The sequence below is a fragment of the Tubulanus polymorphus genome, chromosome 4 (assembly GCF_964204645.1).
Source record: "Tubulanus polymorphus chromosome 4, tnTubPoly1.2, whole genome shotgun sequence".
Taxonomy (NCBI): domain Eukaryota; kingdom Metazoa; phylum Nemertea; class Palaeonemertea; order Tubulaniformes; family Tubulanidae; genus Tubulanus; species Tubulanus polymorphus.
This window is the reverse complement of record NC_134028.1, coordinates 19,106,215-19,126,646: the sequence shown is the minus strand read 5'-3', so window position 1 is coordinate 19,126,646 and position 20,432 is coordinate 19,106,215. Positions and strand designations below refer to the sequence as shown.

At 37.4% G+C, this 20,432-nt stretch overlaps 2 protein-coding genes across 17 annotated transcripts in view; one reads left to right on the top strand and one right to left on the bottom strand.

The window, feature by feature from the left end:
* LOC141904639 (phospholipid-transporting ATPase ABCA3-like) overlaps nt 1-12,937 on the top strand; it is a 28,906-nt gene extending 15,969 nt beyond the window's left edge. For 3 of the 6 annotated variants that reach the window (XM_074793269.1, XM_074793270.1, XM_074793272.1), the window contains 11 exons: nt 150-305; nt 3,001-3,211; nt 3,297-3,546; nt 3,881-4,041; nt 4,131-5,123; nt 5,928-6,143; nt 6,377-6,609; nt 6,917-7,249; nt 7,624-7,811; nt 7,916-8,086; nt 11,026-12,937. In XM_074793269.1, the coding sequence (XP_074649370.1) occupies nt 150-305; nt 3,001-3,211; nt 3,297-3,546; nt 3,881-4,041; nt 4,131-5,123; nt 5,928-6,143; nt 6,377-6,609; nt 6,917-7,249; nt 7,624-7,811; nt 7,916-8,086; nt 11,026-11,545 (3,432 nt within the window). In that variant the 3' untranslated portion in view covers nt 11,546-12,937. The remainder of the gene's footprint in view (nt 1-149; nt 306-3,000; nt 3,212-3,296; nt 3,547-3,880; nt 4,042-4,130; nt 5,124-5,927; nt 6,144-6,376; nt 6,610-6,916; nt 7,250-7,623; nt 7,812-7,915; nt 8,087-11,025) is intronic. The other 3 variants (XM_074793268.1, XM_074793266.1, XM_074793271.1) reach the window with 2 other exon arrangements.
* A 1,162-nt stretch (nt 12,938-14,099) lies between these two features.
* The window catches only part of LOC141904043 (tRNA-dihydrouridine(16/17) synthase [NAD(P)(+)]-like), a 100,491-nt gene continuing 94,158 nt past the window's right edge, over nt 14,100-20,432 (bottom strand). For all 11 annotated transcript variants that reach the window (XM_074792489.1, XM_074792486.1, XM_074792488.1 and 8 more), the window contains 7 exons: nt 19,031-19,113; nt 18,247-18,495; nt 18,060-18,156; nt 17,394-17,491; nt 16,466-16,664; nt 14,311-14,386; nt 14,100-14,230 (listed from right to left, as the gene is read on the bottom strand). In XM_074792489.1, the coding sequence (XP_074648590.1) occupies nt 14,124-14,230; nt 14,311-14,386; nt 16,466-16,664; nt 17,394-17,491; nt 18,060-18,156; nt 18,247-18,495; nt 19,031-19,113 (909 nt within the window). In that variant the 3' untranslated portion in view covers nt 14,100-14,123. The remainder of the gene's footprint in view (nt 14,231-14,310; nt 14,387-16,465; nt 16,665-17,393; nt 17,492-18,059; nt 18,157-18,246; nt 18,496-19,030; nt 19,114-20,432) is intronic.

Here is a 20,432-nt window from a genome sequence, read left to right as displayed (position 1 = left end):
TTGACAAATATAACCCACAGATTGCATCATTTATGAAAAGTGAATATTACACGCTGGCCGTTGTGCTGCTCGGGACTCTTGTTAATCTTAGATTCTGTATATAGTGGGTTTTACACTTATAACCATCATTCTGACTTTTTTTATTTCAGTTAAAAGGTTACAATGATGATGATGTAGAATCTGAGATAGCTTGTATGATACAGTCATTAGGGCTGGAAGAAAAGCACAATGCTCAGTCTAAAACACTGTCTGGTGGAATGAAACGAAAGCTATCAGTTGGGATTGCTCTGATAGGTGGCTCAAAGGTTAGTGTCTTTTACGCAGATGGGCAGGGTATAGCTTACTACGGTTCAACATCCTTTTAGCCCACTTGGGACTTTAGTCCCAGCGGGCTATTGCGTTCACTTTTGGTCTGTCATCCGTCCGTCCGTAGATGGAATCCAGTTATTTTGGGAAGTTTTGAAGACGCTTCAATGTAATACCTTGATATTTGGGTTACACATGTATCTACCCTAGACACATCTTCAGCCCAAAAACTGGCCCTGTGAAAATCAAGATGGCGGACTCGCAGCCATCGTTGTTCGCCAAAATAAGCTCTTTTTACACATTTTTGAACTTTTTGAGGTAAATTTTGAAGACGCTTTGATCAATTACCTTGACTTTTCGGATATATTTGAATCCCCCAAGGGCCCATCAGCTTGAGAAAAATTGGTCGGTCGGACTCAAGATGGCCGTCCTATGACCTTTTTAGTGGCCCGAATTCTGAGTCCTGTAGCTTACTACTGGTTTTCCATTTCTCATTGCAATTTGTGATGTGTATTCTTTGGAAAAGGATGTTTTATACCTGGGACAGGTATTTTTGATCAGCCAATTATGACGCACTTGGCGGCCATATTGCTGTCATCAGTACTCAATCGTAGGTAGCAAAAAGTTTTTCCACATTATATTGATACCTAAGCATATTTTGTTACCACAATCAATCGGAGAGTTTTAGCTCATAACGTGTTTATGATTTTTGTGAGTTTCTAGGTCATTGGTTTTTCTATATGGCCACCAGGGGGCATTGAAAAATACAATTACTTAGTATTTCTATATTATATTTGTACCTATGCATATTTTGTTACCACAATCAATTGCAAAGTTGTAGCTCATGACACCATCTTTGATTGTGGCGAGTTTCTAGGCCATTGGGTTTTGCATATGGTCACTAGGGGGCGTTGAATAGTAGAATAACTTAGTATATCCATATTAAATTGGTAACGAGGCATATTTTGTTATCACAATCAATTACAAAATTGTAGCTGCTGACATGTTCTATGATTGTGGTGAGTTTTAAGGTCATTGGTGTTTGTAAATGGTTACCAGGGGGTTGAATATTGAAATTGTTAGATTGTTGAGCATTTGAAACCACTTCCCAAGTGGGCATGGTGTCCCTGGCCCCTAGTTTTCAGGATAGGAAGATGATAAGTAAAATATTTACATTACAATGATTTTTAAATCGATTATGAACGAGATGTTAGGTGCAGTAAATGATAATAATGTAATAGAAATCAAGAATTCACAAATAAATCCAGAATCAAAATAGCATAATGTAAATGATGGTGTGTGATATGAATCCGAGAACTCAATTGAGTCTCACTATCACCGCGACATAGATGACATAGAATCCAAATGAAAAACGTTTTCACTGTGAACTGAGCATTTATTCATACAAATTATGCATTCAAGTGTTATCCAATCTCCAATTCCTAGGGAGCTGAATTTTGCAAAGGGCCTCGTTAAAATGTACAGGATTTCAGGTTTTTTGTCTAAATCTGAATGCAAAAATATCAGTTTTATAAAGATAATCAGAGAGCTAAGCCTCCTCTATGATTGGTTTAGCCACTGAAGTCAGCAGGTGTTCACATGAACCCCAGTATGTCTGCATGTTACTTCTGGGTTTTATTTTAAAATGTAAAATTGTATTTGAAGATCGATTTCTGGAAATTTTATTTGCACTACAAACAATTCCCTCACAATTGTGCAAGGGTCTGGAAAAATAGCTTTCTTCATATAGGATGGATGACCTTGATATGCGAATGAGCCATGTGCTCAAATTGCAAAATTCAAAAAAAATTTAATTGGAAAATAATATCAAATCCAATTCAATTTTGACCGCCATTCAAATCATTAAGATACGATATAAAATATTGATATGAGGTGTTCATTCTTGCCGTCCGTGCTTCTTATATAAGCTTGATTGTACTGTGTAAATCATATTGAATATTATAACAAATATAACCCATGTTCTTCGTGTTCTCTAAAAATCTTCTTTCAAACGTGACCTCTGGCGTCAATCATCAACTCAACACATGGTTTGTTTTCTTAACTTGATTAAATTGTTATATTGTCGCTACTATAAATTTATCGCAAATCATAACATTGTACAATCAATGATGTAATCATTACAAGTAAATAAGGGGGGTTCGAATCGTGATCTCCAACCCACAGATTATATCATTTATGAAAAGCTAATATTAGGCTGCCCATAATGCTCCGTGGGGCTCTTGTTTTCCAATGTTTACCGCGATTGAAATATTTGCTGATTTTTCTTGCTTTATTGTGTCAGATAACGAATTTGTTACTGTTAGAGTAATGATGAAGTGCTTGTCCATTATCTCCAATATAAGCTTAGATAGTTTTCCTTGACGACACGGCATATACGTTAGTGGAGTTGCATGTGAAGGGTCAGGTGACTGAGTTGTTGCTTGCTGTGTTGAGGATCAGTGAAATATGGAAGTGTTAGCAGAGATGACATCTTGATGTTCTATCGTTCCTTTGTATAAATTTAGATTTAGCCTCCCACATGATGTGTGTTCTAAAAGTTAGGCAAATCATGAGTTCCAGTATGGCATGATTTTTAATAGGTTACCTATTGGTATTTGTACTTGATTCAATTCATGATCCATTCTACAACTTGTTCAAGTATGGGAATAGAAAATGGTATGTGTATATTGGTAGGTTGTTATATTGGATGAACCAACATCAGGAATGGATCCAGATGCACGACGCCATACGTGGGATATATTACAGAAACACAGACAGGGACGTACAATATTGCTGAGTACGCATTTCATGGAGGAAGCTGATTTGTTAGGGGACCGTATTGCAATTATGGCTGCTGGGGTGATACAATGCTGTGGAACTTCATTATTCCTAAAGAAGCGCTATGGTACAAAATTATACGTATTTACAGCTTTCTACTGCATAGAAATTCAATGGCAATTATTATACATGCAGTACCCGGTTTTTTTCAGGTGCTGGGTATCACATGGTGATAGTAAAACATCCAAATTGCGACGTCTCACTGATTTCGAATGTCATCTCAAAACATGTTCCTTCAGCCACTCTTGAGAGTAATATCAGTGCTGAATTAACATATATTCTTCCTCAGGAAAGTTCTGATCAATTTGAAGCTTTATTTACGGAATTAGAGCAGAATAAAGATGATTTGGGGATATCAAGCTATGGTGCATCAGTAACTACGATGGAAGAGGTGTTTCTGAGGTAAATACCATTTATTCCATTTTATTTTTACTGATACTATTTTTTTTGCAATACTTAACCCTTTTTCCTATCGTTATCGTTGGTGTCTCCCTCCATGCACTCCCGCTTCCCATTGTGCAGAGAACTGTTTTGGTGGAGGCATTGTAACCTGGATTCTTTTTTCTACATAGTCCCAAGATGTGCACTATGAATTCCATTGTTCCATCAATTTGAATTTTTTATGTCCATATAATAAATAAATTTATATTAAATGGAAGTAAAGTGAGAATGAAATCCTTCAATTCCATGCAACATGAATTCTTTGTTATAATCTGGATAATCTTAATTGATATAGGGTTGGTGAAAGTTCTGATGGAAATTTAAAAGGGAAATTGCAACATGATTCGGCAAATAGTACTTCTGGAAGTCTTGGTAATGAGCCAGCTTTGAATCGCAGCAATGCACTGGGTCAGTTCCCATTAAGCAGCAGTTCAACTTCAGGCTTCAGTTATACAGGTGCAGCCTTCTGATTCATACCTGGTAACGCTAAGCCAGTAAGTGTTGTCTGTCTTTTTCTAATTCGTAATCTGATTTTTTCGTTTTAGAATTTGATAGATCAATGGAGTATAACACCGGTTTTGCCCTATATGCTCAACAGTTTTATGCGATGTTTTATAAAAGAGTGTTGCATACATGGAGAAACCGTATTGTCACAATGACTCAGTTAGCTATTCCACTTGTATTCACTATACTAGTACTAGCTATTGTAAAGACGCTTCCGAAAATAGGAGACTCACCACCAATGATGCTGGATTTGGAGCGATACCCTAAAGTGCATGCAACCATAAGTGACTTGGTCAATACTTCATTGGTGAACAGTCTACATAAGTCATATGGGAGACAGTTCAAATTACAGTCAAATGTTCACATTAGATCTGTCAAAAATTTGACAGATTATTTAGTTAAACAAGGTTTAGAAAGTTTATACGTGTATTCTAGCGAATATTTGATTGGGGCAACATTCAGCTCAAATAATGGTAGTACCCTTGCCGTAGGTGGATTCCAGGATCAAGCTTACCATACTCCGGGAATAACATTGAATTTAGTGGACAATGCGTTACTTCATCACCTTACAAATCTGAATTACACGATTCATACAACGAACCATCCATTACCAAGAACAACTGAGGATAAAATCAACGACAGTTTTGCTGAAAGTATGATTGGATTTTCAATTGCGATATTTCTGTGTTTCGGAATGTCATTTTTGGCATCGAGTTTCGTCCTGTTTCTGGTGAAAGAACGATCATCTAAGGTGAAGCACAGTCAGTTTGTTAGTGGCGTGAATACATTTATGTTCTGGTTGTCTACATTTAGCTGGGATATCATTAATTATATAATACCGTGTTTATTATTATTGGTTACATTCGCTGCATTTGATGTAAAGGCATATATCAGTGACTATCATCTGTTCCATATATTACTTCTGTTTATGTTGTATGGTTGGAGTATCTTACCATTTATGTATCTGCTGTCATTCCTATTTACTGTACCCTCTACAGGATTCGTCTGGTTAACTATGCTCAACGTGCTCTCAGGTAAGATTCATCATTATTATGCATTATTTAAGTCAGTATTACAATTTTTTCATGATAACCACCGGGTACAATTAGTTTGAAGTGAAAATCCTCTCATGAGTAAATGAATGATTTTCTCCATCAGGAATATTACATTTTTAGCCCACTTGGGACTTAATCCCCAGCGGGCTATAGCGTTCTCTTTTTGTCTGTCCTCCGTAGATGGAATCCAGTTATTTTGGGAAGTTTTGAAGACGCTTCAAGGTAATGTCTTGATATTTGGGTTACACATGTATCTACCCTAGATATATCTTCAGCCCCAAAAACTGGCCCTGTCAGAATCAAGATGGCCGACTGGCAGCCATTGTTGATCGTCAAAACCAGCACTTTTTATACGTTTTTGAACTTTTTGAGGCAAATTTTGAAGACGCTTTGATCAATCACTATGATCATTCGTATATATTTACCACAATAAATTAGAAAGTTGTAGCCCATAACGTGTTCTATGATTGTGGTGAGTTTCAAGGACATTGGGTTTGAATATGGTCACCAGGGAGCGTTGAATAGTAGGATAACTTAGTATTTCCATATTAAATTGGTAACTTTGGTAAATTGGTTAATTTTGTTATCACAATCAATTACAAAATCGTCGCTGCTGACATGTTCAATGATTGTGGTTAGTTTCAAGGTCATTGGTTTTGTATATGGTCACCAGGGGGGCGTTGAATATTGAAATTGTTAGATGGTTGAGCATTTGGAACCACTTTCCAAGTGGGCATGGTGTCCCTGGACCCCTAGTTTATGGTAACTTCTGGTTTTCTGCAGGTATTGGGACAACTCTAGCTGTAGATATACTTTCAATACCTCAATTAGACACTGGAGATTTATCAAAAGTATTAGAATGGATATTCTTTCTATTGATACCAAATTTCTGTTTGGGGCGCGGTCTCGAAGATTATTATGCAAACTATGAATTTCTCGATATTTGTTTGCAATACCAGGAGCTTTGTAAACTTGGTATACCGAACCCTTGCTGTAAAGGTTAGTTATGTTAGTTGTACATTAAACAGTCTGTAATTTGGATTTTTTCATTGAAAGGTTTTTCCAACTCTTGCTTTGAGAATATTTTCCAACTTTTTTTTTTTGAAACTATTGTACTGAAAAGACATAGAGCTCACTCTAAGTGGATATATCTTATATTTGATTTTTATCCTAAATAATTCATCTCACAACCGCTAGTACAATTTTTGAACTAAACTGAATTTCTTTCACAGGTAACTGTGGACCGTCAAAGTGTATTGACTACCAAGAGAATTATTTATCGATGCAGCAGGGAGGAATAGGCCGTCCATTAGTGTTTATGTTCTTACAAGGTGTTGGTTATTTCATGCTGGTGTTCGCTTTAGAATCACAAATTTTCCATAGACTATGGTCATTGTTAACAGGGTTATTATATGATGATAATGAAGAACAAAATAGAGCAGATCAAATGCATGAAACTATAACGGTAAATAATCCTAGTAATATTAGGTTTCTTTTGGCTTAATTTTAAGGCTGAGTCTATAACTAAAGCAGCGGTGGAAATTTAAATACTTCGGGTATGGTTTCCAAATGAATGACTTCTCCATTGCTGCTGAGCACATATTCTGAATATATGAATAATGCTTCATCATAATCATAAATGAGGTCAAAACATTTAATAGTAACACCTGTGCTTGAATTCTTAAGCATACAAAACACGTAAACACAGTAGCAGTAATCTATTTCATAGGCTATCTGACCTGGAATTGAATTTTGTGAGTTCATCATTTTAGGTTGGAGATGATGGACCACCAGTGCAACATCAGTCATCCCAGATTGAAGAAGACAGTGATGTTGCTGTTGAAAGACAGCGTATCAATGATGCTGCAATAGAATCATTGTTTGAAACGGATTCCGTCATACTTCATAATGTTGTGAAGTATTATGATAAATTCCTGGCCGTTGATCACTTGAACCTCGGTATACCACAAGGGGAATGCTTTGGACTGTTGGGAGTTAATGGAGCTGGTAAAACTACAACATTTAAAATGTTGACTGGAGATGAGGTGTTATCCGGAGGCGAGGCATATATGAATGGATTTAATGTCAGAAACAGTCTGGATCATGTGAGTTAGATCATTGTATATTTGATAAGAGATGATGACAACATAAGTGAAGAAATCTTTTTAGCCCACTTTTGGATTTTGGTGCACAGAGTTGTTCATTGGTTCTCTACATGTTTTGATCAATTGTCATGATATTATGATATGGCTTCACTTTTAAGAGGTCATCTTGGACATAAAAGAGTTTATATCAGGTTGATTTTTTGCGATATTCACTTTAGAGAGCATTTCATCTATAATTCTTGTCACTCATCATTTGTATATACGTGGTGGGCTACAAGATATTTACAGTTTTAAGGCTACTGAATGAAGCGGAGTATTTTGTATACTGTTTGTAGTAATTGCTTTGTGAATTAACTTCAATATTCCCATTGTAGGTTAGACTACAGTTAGGATACTGTCCACAGTTTGATGCTTTGATAGATCAGATGACTGGAGTAGAAACATTGACTATGTTTGCTCGATTGAGAGGAGTGAAAGAAGTTCTGATTCCTCACATGGTCGAACGGTTGATTGTGTCGTTGTTACTTGACAAACACGCTCATAAACTTGTGAAATCGTACAGGTATAGGATTCCTCATTTCCTTCAAAAAAGATGACAATGTTTAGAGTTCTAGAGTTATAGTTGAGTTGACCAATCGGAGTAAACTGAACCTTGCTGTTTTTTAGCGGAGGAAACAAACGTAAGTTGAGCACTGCCATTGCGCTGATTGGAGACCCACCGATTGTATTTCTGGATGAACCAACAACTGGTATGGATCCAGTCGCTAAACGGATGCTATGGGATACGTTGTCAAACTATAGAGAACAAGGAAAAACTCTAGTATTGACCTCTCACAGGTAAGAATAGTAGCACATCTAGTTTTTTATGACCTGGTTTTTCGATTAACATAATATGTATGCCCAATGAAGCCTGCTTCATGATTATCACCTGCACAAAGTTGCTTACATCTCATTGTATAATATGTCCGCTCAAACAAAATACAACATTGTATATAGTTTGTCACCCACTTGAGATTGTAGAATGTGATGATCCTCACACAATTGCCGCTAGAGGGCTATATTGATTGATTGACTTTCTGGGAAAATTTCTTTTTGATTTTTAAAGATTAATCATGTGTGAAAAAGACACTGTATGGGTCTCCGCCTAAAAAGTTTTGGCACGTCAATACTTGCCTTAACAGTATACGACATGGGAACGATGACCTCCATTATAATACATTTCATAACCACTAAGAGGCATCATAAATATTGGCTAGCACTCCTAAAACTGACTAATAATAATGATAATATGTGTCTTATATAGGGCTAAATCCAGCCAGGCGGCTCAGAGCGCTTTACATTTTTCGATATTATTACCCTGGCCAATTTTATACTCTAACATGTATCAGTCATCTCTCCCTGGGGAGAAGTAACACTGAGCTGCTAACAAACGCTCAGGAGTCATCTATCCGGCCAGGTACCCATTTACTCCTGGGTGGAGAGAGGCAATGAGGATAAGTGTCTGGCCCGAGGACACTACGGCAATGTACGGGGTTCGAACCCACGACCTGGCTTCCCAGAGTCGAACGCTCTAACCGCTCGGCCACACCGCTCCACAACTGACAGACTGTTTGGGACTAACTGACAGACTGTTTGGGATCGTTCAATAAGTAAGTACCCACAATAGGAAGGGAAGGGGTGCAGTGAAAATGCAAGCAAATGCGTATGAGGGAGAGATGGGATCCAAGCAGGCCTAGTAGGCCTATGTACAGACCATTCTATGTCTTTTTATTCAGAGATGAGAATTCCCTGCAGTTTCCAGCGGATTTCGGTATTGAAAAATATCATTTTTCCAATTACTCCAGAACTGATGTAAAAGTAAAGGGGGTGGGGTGTGATGATGGTATCACTCAACTGGTCCGGCGCGATTGGTTATTGGGTGAACTGTAAAAGCATTCGGCGCCTATTTTACTTGTCATCGCGTAATGCATTTCAATGCTTATTCATTGCAACACTGATTTATCTATGTATCTACTACGATGTCAGAGCTGCGGAGCGGGGGCGGCCGCCCCACTTTTTTGCTCAACAAAAATTTTTAAGCTTTTTAGCCCACTTGGGACTTTAGTCCCAGCGGGCCATTGCGTTCACTGGGAAGTTTTGAAGACCCTTTAATGTAATGTCTTGATATTTGGGTTACACATGTATCTACCCTAGACACATCTTCAGCCCAAAAACTGGCCCTGTCAGAATCAAGATGGCCGACTGGCAGCCATTGTTGTTCGCCAAAATCAGCACTTTTTACACATTTTTGAAGTTTTTGAGGGAAATTTTGAAGACGCTTTGATCAATTACCTTGATCTTTCATATATATTTGAATCCCCCAAGGGCCCATCAGCTTAAGAAAAATTGATTGCACTTTAGATGGCCGTCCTATGACCTTTTTAGTGGCCAAAAATGTCAATTTTGGCCCGAATTCTGGGTCCTGTAGCTTCGTACTGGTTTGCTATTTCTCGTTGCAACTTGTGATGGGTATTCTTTGGAAAGGGATGTACTATAGCCGAGACAGGTATTTTTGATCAGCCAATTATGACGCAATTGGTGGCCATCTTGGTGTCCATCTTGGTGTCATCAGTACTCATTCGTAGGTGGGAAAAAGTTTTTCCACATTATATTGATACCTAAGCATATTGTGTTACTACAAACGATTGGAAAGTTGTAGCCCCATAACGTGTTCTGTGATATCGGTGAGTTTCGAGGCCATTGCTTTTTGTATATGACCACCAGAGGGCATTGAATTATACAATAACTTAGTGTTTCTATATTTTATTTGTACCTATGCATATTTTGTTACCACAATCAATTGCAAAGTTATATAGCTCATAGTTATATAGACATCGTCTATGATTGTGGTGAGTTTTAAGGACATTAGTTATTCTTCACCAGGGGCGTTGAATAGTAGAATAACTTAGTATATCCTTATTAGTTTGGTACCTAGACATATTTTGTAACCATGATCGATTGCCAAGTTGTAGTTCATGACATGTTCTATGATTGTGGTGAGGTTCAAGGTCATTTGGTTTTGCATATGGTCATCAGGGGTCGTTGAATAGTAAAGTAGCCTAGTATTTCCATATTAGATTTGTAACGAGGCATATTTTGTTAACACAATCAATTACAAAATCGTAGCTGCTGTCAAGTTCTATGATTGTGGTGGGTTTCAAGGTCATTGTTTTTTGTATATGGTCACCAGAGGGCGTTGAATATTGAAATTGTTAGATTGTTGAGCATTTGAAACCACTTCGCAAGTGGGCATGGTGTCCCTGGACCCCTGGTTTCAAAAGCACGCTGTACTGTGTAGCAGCTCGTTGTTCCCTGTACTAGGTGGTTGGCTCACGACTTCTCATGCTTCTGTGAATGAGACCGTGAAATGGCCACAAAACGCATTTTGAATTTTCAAAATTTATCTGGGGGAATTTAGAATGTTTAATTACTTCTTTAAGTTGTTTAGAGAAGCCAATCCAAGTGTTAAAGCAGATTTGCCTCGATTGTGTCGGTTTCTCTGATACGACGGTAGTTACCATTGATAAATTGAAAATCATTATGCGTACATACATGTGGTTTAAAAAAAAGTACTGTCAAGTACAATGGAGGGAGGGTGCTTATATATACTCTTTGAACAATCCCTTATAGTGGATACGTGAAATTCCCTGGGCTGCAGAAAACCTGTCATCGTTGTTTTGCCACTACATTTGAACTTTCTATCTTAAATTAAAGGTATAAAATGTTGTATTTTGTAGTATGGAGGAGTGTGAGGCTTTATGCACAAGGTTAGCTATAATGGTTAATGGTCAGTTTAAATGCCTCGGAAGTCCACAGCATCTTAAGTATAAATTTGGAGAAGGATACACATTGCTCGCAAAAGTTGGCCCTCCCACAGGGGGAGGTGCAACTGACCTTCAACCGTTGATGCAGTTCATTGAGACAACATTCCCTTCAGCTCACCTAAAAGATATCCATCAAGGATTAGTCCATTATCATATCACTGATACTAGTTTATCATGGGCAAAAATATTTGGAACTTTGGAACGAGCAAAAACTGTTTTTAATATCGAAGACTACTCGGTTAGTCAGACAACTTTGGAACAAGTCTTTTTGAATTTTGCTCGCGTGCAAGAAGAACCACAACTGACTGAGAGGTCCATTTGTAATCGTTGTTGTAGATGTATGTGTTGTTGTTCGTTGATCAAATGTTGTCGAGGAGAAGATGAACTTGAGCCATGTCAGTCCTCAGAGGCTCCATTAAGTGTTGATGTTTAAATCACTTTTTGTTATAGAATAGATGCTCTGCTTATACCTTTCAGCGCATTTTTCGAATCTTATCAAATCAATTAAGAAAACAGACTGCTCGGTAGTGTTGTGACTGTAATTATTTGAGTTGACCCGACACTAAGCAGAGGGTTAAGTTTTACGTACCGTTAATATGATTTTAGTTGGATTCACCAACTTAACCAACATAATGGGGTACCCACAGCGCCATTGCAGCAATTGAGGACTCTATACGTGTGGCAGACAAGGATCCGCCAGGAGTCTGCATTTGATTTCTTCTACATTTCAATTAAATCAGAATCAACTTTTCTCATGAATGAATCAATATTCTATGAAACACACCAATATCCAATCAGAATAAAAGTATCGTATATTTGGTGGGTGCTGTGGTATATGGATTTGGGAGTGTATATGGATTCGGGAGTCTAAAAATCCAGTTCATCGAAAACGAACTATGTAGTTTTGACAATGGAAGACCTACTGCTCATCTGGTGGGATAGCTGGTGTTGCGGGTTCCCCATTTATCCAGGTTGTTTACTAGTACTGAGTAAGTCTACTGTGAAGTCTTTAGGGGAGTTGTGCTGGGGATCCCGTAGGAAAGGGATACATGTACATGCTCTTGCAACAACGGGGCAACTCTGAGACAAAATCTTTCCTATCAAGGCAAGTAACAGGCGAATTCATCAGTATTTTCCTGAAGGAATTAAATCGCTATTATATGCTAGATAGAGATGAAGCTGATTAAGAAAATGATGAACTCGCCTTTGCCGCTTACATCAACACATAAGATGTCGTCTCAAGTTACCCTGTTGTTTCAAGTATGGCCATCCTACGAACGATATTAGAAACTACATGTAATTTAAATCTGTTATAAACTAATTATAGAGTGATTAAGACTGAAAATGACTAAATCACATTTTCTGATGCCCTGTATGGACGTCAGTGTTAATTTGTGTCATATTTTGTAATATAGCCTAGAAGAAACCTAACTCCGTTCTCGTTTGCGTTTAGTTTTATATTGTTCAAACCGCACTCTGTAATTCGTTTTGTTTAGTTCCAAACACATTCGACACTTGTTTCAGAAAACGCTCCTATTAGGCGCTTATAATGTTACTGCATGTAGTTTACCATGTAGTCATCCAAATACAAGAAGTTGCACTCGAAAAGAAGGGAGCTGCTATTAATACTTATGTGCATTCGACGTGCGTGTAGTAACTACGTAGTTTGATTCGCGTTTCTATTTCATTTTATCAAAAATGAAAAAGCAACGATCTCCGACGAATGCGTTATACTTCCAGGCTGTACCATAAGTGAAACCAAAGAAATCTGTGATAGTTTTTCAATGATTGAATAATAAAGATTTTATTGAATGTAATTGAGTGTGTTTAAAAAGAACTTTCTCAAATTTCCCCTGCACAAATGTGTGGCGTTTCACCACTGCCGATGAAGAAAACCTGAAAATCTTTTTGTAACAAACATAAAGCAAGCACTGAAGGTGTGAAGACACTGCAGGGGTTTGAGGGCTCACCCCAAGCAAATTTGCTAATTTGACGACTTCACAGAGCAACTGAGGATGAAATAAGTGACAATCGCACTGAAATTCATGATAAGTAACCATGTTTTTAATGGTGCGGCATGTTTATTTACATCAGGTGACCGGCTCCTGCCAATCACAAGCTAGGGTTAGGTTTAGCTGTTCCTTAGGTGGGAGGTGTTTGTAAACACACAGTGGCATCAGCTCTAGTCCATTGACAGTCGACACGTGATTTGAACATCCATCCGACGACCAGAATTAAAACAGAAATCAACACAAACATACCGGTATTGATATTTATTAATTTGATACAAACTATACAAACCTATAGAAATAATAAAATTGCCATGTTCAGCCTTTAATGACTTGAAGGAACTCGGGTTAATCATGGATAAAATGTCCAGGTGTATATCGTGTGTAACAACGATCTGATTGAAGTCGTAAGCTTGCCTGCCTACTTAAAGCAATCCTATCGTGAAATTATTAAAAACCATGTCAGTCAATAAATTATTCGTCAGTAATAAGCACTGGCCTCAAATTTGAAGAACTTTGGAGCTTCTGTCCTTATTGTCCATATGATAATGATGAAACGGAGGCTTAGTCTCACTAAGTTTGTAGCGTATATTAACGGGTCACTCATAATTTTAGTTGTTTTACGTCATTCAAGGGATGTATCAAAATTTTGAACATTTGTTGAGACAAAAATTCCAATAATCTATTTTTCGAAGATTTCATTCTCGTTCAAAGTCAGTTATCATTAAAAGTTCACACTGACCAAAATTGAGTCCTTTTTGTTATATTTTTTTCTTGTTTGACTTTTAATGAAATGAGTTTTTGCATACCGGTAGCCTATTCGTGACAGATCTTTTTACTACATACCAGTTAGGCGAGCCACTGGACCTTTATTTTTATTATTCCATGTGACCGGTTTCGCCTTGGTTTCAAATAAGAATCTATGTCTTGTAAGCAAATAAGAAAATGCAAAAAAATGGATAAAGACCTTGCGTCAATTGAACATATAAGCATTTATTATGATCAAGAATCACAGATAATTTCGTCACCAGTGGCTTCTAATTTGTTTTTCTTGTTTTCAACATTCAATGTGACCGGTTTCCCCTTGGTTTCAAATAAGAATCTATGTCCTGTAAGCAAATAAGAAAAATTCAAAAAATGGATAGACCTCTGAAATGGCAAAAACCTAACAATTATGATGTACCCTTACCATTACAGTCAAGACTTTGAGTGGTTGTCTTCTCTTTACAGCATGGTTTGCAAAGGTGATGTTCACATTTACCACCCTGAAAGAATAAATAGCATCATAGCAGCTACTATGATAATCGGTAATGGATAAATGATAATTCTCCTTATTTTGGATACAAAGAAAATTAAAATTCATGTCCATTAATGTCGCAAATCGGATCTTGAGGTGGTATAAATTTTCTGGGGATGACCCCCATACCCTATCAGTGGTGCTGTGATACTAGACTGAAAAGTACTCGGGAACTGAGGCTTGATCACGACTAGCAACAATTATTTGGGTTTTGTACTCACACCATGAATCAGCACGGCCGATCAAAAATCTCATTTTTTACAACAATCAAAGAATGCAAAATTAAGTTTTTCATCTACTGAACATTAATGGGTTGTAATTGGTGACGAAAATTACTTATATGCTTATGTCAAAAGCCACTTCAGTGAACCTACGCACATCAAGACTGCCAGAGAAATGTACTATTCAGTTCATTCCATTGCTGTTGTTTTGAAATAGGCTTATATGAATACCAATGCAGGAAAATAAATGTTCCAGAAAAAATATCCCTACTTGAATATGAGGAAGGAAAAAAATGTCCCAAGACTAAGTGGCTCACTGATTTCACAAAAAAGTAATGTTGGACACTGACATAACGTACATCTCGATTTAATCATGGGTCCAGAATGAAGGATATGTGGTGGGACCTACGTATTCGTTTAGGGCCCGTGGTTAATGATAAAATTGTGCAGATTAGCTGCGGCAAAACTGTTGTTATTATTTACACTGAGTAGCGGGATAAAAGTGGTAACCTGAAAGCTTATGAAAATTTAAATCCTGCAAGTGTAGCAAAATAACATACAGTCAACCTCAGTTAATCCGTATCACTAGGGACTGAGCTTTTTAGTACGGATTAAGTGATAAACAGATAACAGATAATTCGTAATTGATACGAATTAACTATTACCTGTATAGACTATGATTTAAGTGCACAATCCCTATAATAGCTGGTTATCTCTCAAACCGTGGATGACTACTACAGTAGAACCACATTCTAACAATCCATTGAGAGGAATAAAAAGTTCATAGTATCCGATGGTTCATTAGATCCATTTGATATCATTTATACTTGAAATGAAAATACCCCCTGGTGTGATGAAACACAAACCAACTGGTTTCAGTAGAGTAGGACGATTTGAAGCCATCGTGTGTCTAGTACAGATAACCCACAGGCCATGTACATGAGGGCGCTTCATCAAAGGACTTTTGCTGATTGACAGATAATAGCTGCGATCACACGGAGACGATTTGGCCCTGGCCAAATTGGCACAGATCAGGCCCGGGCCAAATTTGGCTTGTGCCTAATAAGAGAGCGCGTTCACAAGCAAACCATTCACTCGACACTAAACATTGTTCAAACAAAGCGAAGTGGATCATTTCCGGTGCCAGTTGCAATTCAAACGCAATCATTTGTCTGGTGCTAAAATTTGGCTCGGGCCTGGTCCGACGTATTTGGTCGGGCCAAATTTGGCCCGGGCCAAATAGACTTGGGCCCATTTGGCACCCATATGAACAGTTGTTCCGGGCCAAAATGCTCATGTGATCGCGGCTATAAGCATCTGTACTGAATATTGAGTGTAGTTTGAGACTATGACATTGATGGATTAACTTGAGTGTTGTGTTAGTTTCTCATATTTCCTACTGACCACATTAACCTCATTAGATTACAGATGTTTATACTTTTTTCACTTCAAGTCTATGTTCCCAACAGCTGATACAGCTTATACGGATTACACATAAGGATGTACATATAAATTGGACAACGGGGCCATGCATTTGTCTACGGAATAAGTGAAAATAGAGTACGAATTAGACATAGAATTTTATAGGGAATAACGTTACTGAAAAACAGGACCAATTTATTTATACGGAATAAGCACTTATTCGGTTTAACTGAAGACGGATTAACCGAGGTTGACCGTATTTGTGAAAAAAAAGAAATAAGAATATTACATATGGGACTTTTTTCCTGAGGCATAATTTAAGTTTCATTCCCTTCAACAAAGAAAATGGGTAAATATAAACATCTCTGCAAATGCATTTTGATTGGCTGAATAAACATACATACCTTCGGATTACGGCATGCGGAACATATTTCATACACGATTTTCGGTTTATTGTTCAATTGTTTCTGAGGATTTCGTAAAAGTTTCTTAATCTTATTGCGTGACATTGGCTGTCCATTTTCATCTACAATCACTTGATCATTGTGTCGTTTGTTGGTTCTCAGTTCACTAACATTTTCTTTTGGAGTTATGTCAGTGGTTCTAAATAGAAATATAAAATCTCATCGAGTGATACAGGTCCAGTATTATCAAGAACAACAGTTTCCATGAAGGACACACTAAGCAGACCATCAAAATTGAGTCACCTTGTCGCAACTTCTTGTGAAAGGAATGGATTTGACTGTTGTTTTGTCTTGAATATTCTAAGGGGCCACCCCTACCATACATGGAAACAAAAACATGGCTGCACACATTCATTTTGAAGATAATCAAGCTACAGTCAAGCCCACTTAAGTCAGATCTGATGGAAAACACTGATATTACAAAGAAGAAGATAGTATGTATGAAAATATCTTCAGCAACTAGAAACATCACTCAACTCAAAGACATCCAACTTGAAATTATAAGGTACAACTATTAATTCAAACAAATGAATGAATGCACAACATCTGGATTATAAAATGATAAATAAGTCTGACTTACCTATGACTTAAATGTACCAATAGGCAGGACTATAAACATGTATATTTTGCCTATGGCGGTAGCGTGGGGATCAGCAAAATTGTAACCAGTATAGACAAATACCGGTATAGATTTTAGGATGTTTGTCAGAAACATTGGGGACAGAAAAACTTTTAATCATTCTACCAGTTTGATAGGATTACCGAGTAGACCGGTACTGCTAATAGTGGGTTCTACTCAACTTCATCTTTGATAAGCCTCCACCAGCAACAAAATTAATGATAGTTATGAGAGAATTCGGATACATACTGTGGTGGTCTTTCATATGGCTGACATAACCAATGAGGTAGTGGCAATTTATAAGATGAAAATGTATTCGGATCATTATCTGCCTTTGCCATATCTTCCTGAAATACATATAAAGAGTCGTTCATTACCCGGTATGTATGCAAGATTTCGAACATTTATAGTTGCATGTCGACAAAGTGATATAATAAGGGAATTTGTCCCTTTGCTTCTTGTTTCTTAAGCACAGTAGACTTTTTCTTGTATCAATTAGGACTGGTAATTTTTGGGGCCTGGAAATGAAAGACAAAATGGCTTTCAGTGACCTTGAACTTTGACTTACAGGTCCAAAATCCAATCAGTTTCCACTCACAATTTGTCAAAACCTAAAATCAATGAATTACTTACAGCAAACAACACAACAATTGTCTGTGAAGTATCAATACAATGTGCGATGGTTATTGAGAGGGTGTGAAGATCTATATACACAAGGCATTGTTGTCTGTTGGCGAAATGATCAATACCAAAATTTACTTCCATCATCTAGTACAACCTCTCCGTTGAGTTTTAGGAAAAAATTCGGTTCTAGGGAATGTAAACCTCAGCGGACAGACAGGAAGGGACAACAGTATGCATAATAGAAAGAGACAATTTGGTGAGAGATTCACTTAGAATTAATTGATTACGAACCTGACAGCGTAGCTTAAGTGATTTAGTAATCCGAAACATGTCTGAGAGATTCTTAGCTTTAGCGAGTTCATGCCTAATATCAAGATGAATGTTTAAGCTAAAAATGAATTGACGAAACATCGTTGAGGCAACAAGTTTTGTGATAATTTTAAAAATATTAACCATTTAGAAGACTTATCAAACTTACGCATGATGAAACAACTTAAATAGATGACCTCTCACATAAGACAATGGACATGGATATTCTTTGACTAAATCTAGATATTCTTCGGCCATCTGCCATATTGGAGGATTGATACCAGAGAATAATGCCGGATTATGCAGATTTCCTTCTGCTGTCATAACACCATCAACACCAGTTTCCTCTAAACACCGGTTTACATCTTCCAAATACTGTATATTGCCATTAGCGAATACTGGGATTTTTACTGCATCTCTGAAAGAAGCAAGATTCAACAAAGGAATTAAATCAAAATATTGTATGTATATAAGGCTATAAATGATCATGCTGAAAAATGAACTCAATGTGTAGGAAGTGAGGTAGCATCCACTAGTGCAACAGTGTTCACTTGTCATATCAAATCACTCTTGAGCATTGACTGCTAGCGCCGCAGTGTTCACTTGGCTTATTATATCACTCCTGAGGTGTATATCAATTACTTATTCTCCTACTGCTTGCAAAAAATAGCCAACTTTCGGTTGAAAATTTGGAAATTAATAAAAACTGTCAAGAGTTTTTCTGTGACAAAAGCCAAAATAAATCCATGACATTTAAATGCTTCCCAGGACAGTGGGACAAACTATAAAATCCCATGAATGTTGGATTAGCAGCTATGAAATAATCATGTTTTGATAACATATGCTGTCCATTTGATTATTTGGGATTTTCTATTGGGCATAATATTTTTAAGAAATCCATTTATTGAGATTGAGTGAATGGTTGGTGAATAGGTACAAATTACAGTACTCACTTGACAGCTTTAATGAATTCCCACTTAGCAAGTCCGGTTTCAATACCTTTCTGTTCTTTGGTACGACCATGAACAGTTAACAACTAGAAATAAAATGTATTAACTTTAAAGGAGTCATGAAGAGGTAGGAAAAAATTTTAAATCTAATTTTTTTTTAATAAAATGATCACCATATACGTCTATAGTAGTTTCGTGAAAAAAAAAATTAAATATCATTATCCAATCCCAAGAAAAGCCTGTAGCATCGGCCCTAGCAACAGGACGCTTGCGGTTGCGCGTCGATATTGATGACGTCATTCTGAGAAGTCCTTGCCAGTGGCATACCCGGAAGCGTTCTACTACTACATTCATTCACCGAAGATTCCGCAAATTAACGCTAATTTTCACAATGCCCCGGCAGTGTATAGCCATGTATTGCTCTCATGTATTGTTCGAAGTTTGAGTGGCCAAAAGACCAAGCGAGAGCTAGAAATATGGACGGCTTTCGTGCGCACGAAGAGGAAAAACTTTCAGCCCACTCAAACCAGCCAACTTTGCTACAAGCACTTTTCTGACGAGGCTTTTTCTAACATGATGGCACATGAACTCGGATACGCAAAATCATAAGCAGTTATTAGGCATAATTCAAATACATTTTTCAATTATCTGACCAGCAGTATATGTCTATAATATGACCTGACAGCACCAGTGGTAATAATTAGCCAACTACTATAGTTTCAATTTGATGTTTAATTCTTATCTAAAACAAAAAAATGGTCAATGGTTGAGCTGGGTGTAGGAGGCTGCTGGTTCATTAGGCCTATATAGTCAGAGATGATGTAGAGCCCTAGGTCCAATTACTGAAAGAGGTCATAATGAATTAATTGACAATTATTTTATCTTGAAAACTTCGTCTAAAATCTGATGCCGTTCCCACAATCCATTTGCTGCAAGTCGAGTCTCCGAAGTCAGAACCCTCAGAAACGTTTGTGTCTTCAACACCAAATATCTGCGCTAGTGAACCCAGGTTAGCCTATGCCAAGCGAGAGAGGCAACAGTTAGTGGATAATGCTGTCGCAGATACTTGTGATGATAGTCAAGTAGATTTTGACATCTCTGGAGTTGAGCCACTTTCTGAAGTGCACCATAAAGGTAATTAATGGCTAAATCTTTTTTAGAATTCATAGACACACCAAACTAGTTTTTCACTTATCATTTTGCATAGTGACCAATCGTATTATACATTTTGATTATTTTCTTCTCCTTTAGCTTGCCAAACTTTGGATGAAATACAAGCAAAAGTGCCTCACCTGTCAAAATAAGTTCGACCACAGCTCATATCAGTAGGGACTCAAGTTTCTTCTCCACAGCCCAAAAAGCCAAGGAGACTAGATATAGATGAGCAAGACGATTTTGGATCAGC